Raw genomic sequence first — 6,000 nt, forward strand, 5'->3', positions numbered from 1 at the left:
TGCAATAGGACTCTGTTTTATTTAAGCTTTTCGTCTGTTTAGGCTCGACGCCGTACCCGGGACTTTACGAAGCTCACCGGACGCGGACGGCATATCGTGCCCGCGGGGGGGGGGGGGGGGGGGTGGGTGGTCAGATGGCATCAGGAAATTCGAATTCAGTTGTAGGAAGCTAGATAGCACAGCAGTATGATTAATCAGTCACGGTTTCCAATCCGTCAGCTACCTATTGGAGGATCCGAGCAAGAGCTTGATATCGATAGGTGACCCGCACTAGTACTCATCTACATACATGTACTCTACACCCACGAGAAGTATTTCTCCCACGGTCACAAGCTTCAGCTTCGTTATTCTCAGCACTGCCGCGCGACAGCGTAACTCTCAGATCTCGGGACCTGCATCCCTCACCGGGTTTCCCCAACATCACTCGGGTTTACGCATCACATCACAGATCCTCATGTCCCCCCACCCCTCCGAACGAGATCTCTCAAGCTGCCACCTAGAGTAGAGTACTCTATCGAGCATCGAAAATAGCTGTCACTCAGTACTCTACTCTCTCCAGCTAGGTACTCTACTCCCCCAATGTGGAGCTGTATGTACCCCATCAAGCGCTTTCATCCCACGTATCACCAGATCGACGATCTCATCGAAAAAAAAAAGAAGGGTCTCGGCCGCGTCACATATATTCCCCGGTGTCCTGCTGCAAAGCAGCCAATCTCAACCCGTTGCGTTTTGGCAGCTTGGGGGGGGGGGGGGGGGGGTGAAACGTTTATGTAAGGCTGACGTGACCCTTCCTTTTCTCCCGCCCGGGTGCACGAGCGGTCGGGTTCATCAGGTCAAGCCGGTTTTTTTTTTTACCACTGTGCTGCACTGAGCAAATTGACACTCGGTGGGTCTGCCCTGCCGGGCGGATATAACTCGGCTGCGGCCCTTTTTTTTTTTTTTTATATATATATATATACCTCTCTACTATAGCTATCTACTCTGGCCGGTATCTTGTAGCTTGAGGTGGAAGTTACCTTTATTTTTGACCTCACCTCACCTCACCTCACCTCTTGCGTTGATATGTAAGGGGTCCTCCTTCCTTGTTTGTGTGTAATTCTCCGCGTGCGGAAACGGAAACGCAAGCGGAAACGATAACCGAGCCCGTGGATTGGGGAATGGGAGGTGTGGTGGCTATTACAAATAGGGTATGGGCTGGGTCCGGAGTTTGGTGGTGGGGTCACTGTAATGTTTTGCTTTACATGCTGTACTTTAGAGTAAGCACTTTAGAATAAGCACTCTAGAGTAGCGGAGGGCCTAAAAAGGTGGTTTTTGATCAGGGAGGAGCAGAGAGATCTGGGGAGCTGCTCCATAAGCATTAGTAGGCAGCTGCGCAGGCTAGATACCTAGTAGGGCGATCAACACAAGGCAAAGGGACAAATCAGGAACCGAGTCGCTTGATGTTAATGGCAATTGCAAGCTCAACTGTAGGTAGGTAGGTACTGTCAAGGCTGAAATTTATACATACATAGCCGTGTTATCTCGGTACACAGAGAGAAACCCACACTGCTATCAACCACCACCACCCTCCACGACATCAACCCCCCCATTCGTTACTACTGGCTGTAGATTAGTGACCCCCCGGGGGGGGGGGGGGCAGAAGAGAGAGAGGGGAGAAAAGAGAGCGTTTAGATAAACCATGTACTCGTCTCGCGCTGCTAGCTAGCTGCACCAACCACACCACCGCGCGGGATCCCTGCAAGTTGGCCCATACTGTTCCCCACATCTAGACCAAGATCCCCCCCCCCCCGGGGGCCTCCCCATAGTGTAGAGTGGGTTGAGTAGTAACCTGCCTGCTAGCTGGACATCCCTACCATACCCCTACCTGCCCTGCCTGCAACCCTGCTGCTCAGTAGAGTACTCTACCTACCTACCTGTCTTTGCTGCGCTGTCACGCTGGTGGTTTTTTTTTTGTCGAAGTACCGCCGCGCTTCCTGTTTTTTTTTTTTTTTTCTTTTTTTTTTGTGTGTGTTTGTGTTTGTTCCCTTTCTACTACATACACCACACCTCCAATTTCCAAACTTCAGACGAGAAGAGAGGAAGAGAGCAGTCGAAGCTTTCTACCAGATCAGATTGGATATCCCATTCCCACCCACCACCACCACCACCACCACCATCTATCTATCTAGCTGCTAGCTGGCCATTGTGGGAGCAGTTGTTACGATGCCGACCTCGACGGGCGTGAGCAGTGTTGACGTGAGCTGGATGCATTTCCCCCACCGAGGTATGTTCTGTCTGTCTGTCTGTCTGTCTGTCTGTTTGTGTGAGTTGTGTCGGATTGGTCGTCGAAACATCCTCTTCCAGCCAACCAGGAAGGCAACCACAACCCCCCTCCAACCCCAACCTCTAACCTCCCCTCCATCCATCCATCCTTCATCCACCCATCCACCCGTCCATCCATCTCCATCCATGCCATGCCATATCTCCACATTGCCATTATCACTATACCCACAAGCCACAGCCCCCAATCCACAATTCCACAATCACAATCACAATCCCCAACACCGTAATCCGTAATCCGTAATCGCTCCGTAACTCCACAACTAACCGCCCCCACGCCATGTCAGAATCCCGCACCCGCTCGCACTCCAACCCCAGCCCCTCCACCGTCTCCCTCACCTCCCCCTCCACCTCCACCTCCCCCTCCACCACCACCATCAACCCCCCGCCCCCGCCCCCGCCCCACCACCACCCCACGCAACCGCACACCACCGCCTCGCCCAGCCTCACACACACCACCGCCGCCGCCGCGCCACACCCACACCCACACCCGCCCACGCCCTCCCGCCGCGGCTCCTGGCTCAGCAGCATCTCCAGCAAGTTCTCCTCCTCCTCCGCCTCCTCCACCACCGCCGACCCCGCCGCCTCGCCACCAGGCCAACAGCCGCCCCCCGTCCCCGGCTTCCTCATCAGCACCCTCCGCAAGCTCTCCACGCCCGGCCGCAGCGCCCGCGCAGGCGTCTTCGCGAGCGAGCGCGTGGTCCTCAACCGCGACCCCACGCGCGAGCGATGCAGGATCACGGAGCTCGACGGCGGCAAGCTGCGCAAGGTCGCCTTCTGCGTCGATGTCGAGGTCGCCCCCATCATCACTGCCTCCGCCGCCGCCGCCGCCGCCGACAACGACAAGGACAAGGACAAGGACAAGGACAAAGCGCGCAGCGAGAAGAAGCGCCGAAAGGCCGAGCGCGCGGAGCGGCCAGAGTCAGAGGCGCCGGAGGAGCGCGCAGCGCGCAAAGAGCGCAAGAAGGAGCGGCGCGCCGCTGCTGCTGCTGCTGCTGCCGCAGCGGCCGCAGCGGGGGAGGGCGGCCCGGGAGGAGAGGCGCCGCTGCTGGACCTGCCGGACCCGCCGAGGCGGGTGGTGCATGTGGCGCCCACCACGGACCCGGCCAGGATCTACAGGCAGGTGTGTCAGCTGCGGGAGACGGCGATGCTGGCGCGCGTGACGGGGCAGCTGGTGGCGCCGATGCTGCAGATCCTGGATCTGAGCGGGCACCAGTTTGTGCTGGCGGACGCGGTGGCGCTGTCGGATTTTTTGGCGCTGGTGCCGGTGAAGAACCTGCTGATGGAGGGCTGCGCGCTGACGGACGAGATGGTGCGCGTGGTGCTGTGCGGGCTGGCTGTGGTGCGGCCGCTGGCGGGCGGCGGCGGCGGCGGCGGGGGGGCCGCGAGGAAGGAGGAGGGGGTGGGCAGGGGCGTGATTGAGCGGTTGAGCTTTAAGGATAATCCGAAGATTGGGAGGGATGGGTGGCGCCATATCAGCCTGTTTATACACATGTCGCGCAGCCTGAAGGCCGTGGACTTGTCGCAGATCACGCTGCCGCGGCCGCCGGCGGTGCATGCGCCGTCGCACCCGGGGCACCCGGGGCACATGCACAGGGCGAGGAAGGAGCGGGCGCTGCCGCCGAACGATACGACGGCGCTGTTTGCGCGCGCGCTGGGCGAGAGGTTGGTCGGGGTGGGGCTGGAGGAGGTGGCGCTGGGCCGCTGCGGGCTCAGCACGGAGCAGCTGGCGTGCGTGATGGGCGGCATTGTGAAGGGCGGCACGAAGAGGCTGGGGCTGGAGGGGAACGAGATTGGCGATGACGGGCTGGCGATGATTGCAAAGTGGATCAAGGGCGGGGCGGAGGGGCCGTCGGTGTGCGAGGCGCTGGACCTGTCGAATAACAGCATACATGTGCGTAGTATCATTCACCCTCACTCTCACTCTCACTCTCACTCACCCTTCCCCTGAGAGTCTCTGGCTAATGAAGGATCAGGACCACGTCGATATGCTCTCCGCCTCCCTCGCCGACACCTCGCCGCTCATCGCGCTGAGCCTGTCGAACTGCGGCCTCTCCGCCCAAAGCCTCGCCCGCCTGCTGCCCGCGCTCACGGCGCTCCCGCGCTTCCGCCTGCTCGACCTCTCCGGCAACCCGGCGCTCTTCAGCGCGCAGCCCGACGCGCTCACGCTGCTGCGCAAGTACCTGCCGCGCCTGCACAGCCTGCGCAAGCTGCAGCTCGGCAACACGGCCATGACGCCCGACCACGCCATCGCGCTCAGCGAGATCCTGCCCGACATCCCCATGCTGGCGCACTTTGACATCACGGCCAACAGCCTGCTGCTGCTGCCCGCCGACGGCGGCGGCGGCAGCATCGAGGAGGGCGCGGCCCTCTTCACGGCCCTCGTCGCGGCCGTGAAGGTCTCGAAGACGATCGTGCGCGTCGACACCGACGACCCCGCCGGCGACGTCGTCAAGGCCCTCGCCCGCCGCGTGCTGGCATACTGCCTGCGCAACATGGAGGCCGGCGCCTGCGACGACTGGACAATCGACATGCCCTCGCCCTCGCCCTCGCCCTCCTCCTCGACGCCGACCACCACCGCCGCCGCTGCCACCACCACCACCGGCGACGCAGACCCCGACCCCGACCCCGACGCAGACGACGACGACGACCCCGACGAGAACTACGTCGTCGGCGGCACGGGCGTCGTCAAGGCGCTCGGCGTCTGTCTCGGCAACACCGCGCTCTCCGGCGAAGGCGCCCACGAGATGGCGCGCACACTGCTCACCCGCGCGCGCAAGATCAAGGCGCGCATCCAGCCCGCGCTGCGCAAGGCCGTGCACGGCGAGCTCGAGGAGGCGCAGCACCGACGCCTCATCTTCCTCGACGAGACGCTCTACAAGGTGATTCTGCGCTTCGAGCAGGAGTACCCCGAGTGCCGGCTGCCTGCGCCGCGGCCGGCAGCAGCGGCGGCGGCGGCGGTGGTGAGCCCGCATGTGGATGCGGCGGATAAGCCGCGAAGGGCGGTGTCGCGGCGGGGCAGCGAGGTGTCGCTGGCGAGTCGGTGTCTGGAGAATGAGGAGGGGCAGATGCATCGGTTGGGGCACTTTATTAAGAAGGAGGTTGTGATGCGGCCGCAGACGCCGGATATCGAGCGGATTAGGAGGGTGGTGGAGGATATGGCGGGGGAGGAGATACGCAGGAAGGTGCAGGAGGGCGGGGGCGTGGAGAAGGTGATGGAGAGGATTGGGGAGGGGGGGGTGGCGGAGTGGGAGGTGGTGGGCAGGGGGGGGAGTAGTAGGGCGGGGAGTAGTAGGGGGAGTAGTAGGGCGGGGAGTAGGGCGGGCAGTAGGCAGGGGAGTAGGCAGGGGAGTAGGGATACTAGTAGGACGAGGTGATTGGCGGGGCGGGGCGGGGCGGGGTGGGGTTTCGTCGGGCTATAAGCACGCCCTTTTTTTTTATTTTGTTTTGTTATATATACCTTCATTTTCCCGTTTCGTAATAATTCCATTTCCTTTTTTTTCTTTCTTTCTGGCAAGAGAAATTGCAAATCAAGGTTTGGGGGGGGGGGGGGGGGGCTGGCGAATTAGGGGTTTGAATTTTCTGGTTGCTGTTTTTCTGTTTCCTTTTTTTGTTCGTTTTTTCTTTCTGTCTTATTTTTTCTGGCTATGGAGTGGGGGTGGCAACTGCACAAGTTCAAAT

At 60.7% G+C, this 6,000-nt stretch overlaps 1 protein-coding gene across 1 annotated transcript; it reads left to right on the plus strand.

Moving 5' to 3' along the window:
* Positions 1–2,599: 2,599 nt before the first annotated feature.
* On the plus strand, positions 2,600–5,696 carry H6S33_002945 (uncharacterized protein; the record flags this gene model as incomplete). Its single annotated transcript, XM_044834720.1, has 2 exons — positions 2,600–4,213; positions 4,296–5,696. 2 exons carry the CDS (start codon positions 2,600–2,602, stop codon positions 5,694–5,696), a joined length of 3,015 nt encoding a protein of 1,004 aa, XP_044692152.1.
* Between the last annotated feature and the right edge of the window lie 304 nt (positions 5,697–6,000).

Source organism: Morchella sextelata (assembly GCF_020137385.1).
Source record: "Morchella sextelata strain SCLS chromosome Unknown scls_14, whole genome shotgun sequence".
In the NCBI taxonomy this organism is placed as follows: domain Eukaryota; kingdom Fungi; phylum Ascomycota; class Pezizomycetes; order Pezizales; family Morchellaceae; genus Morchella; species Morchella sextelata.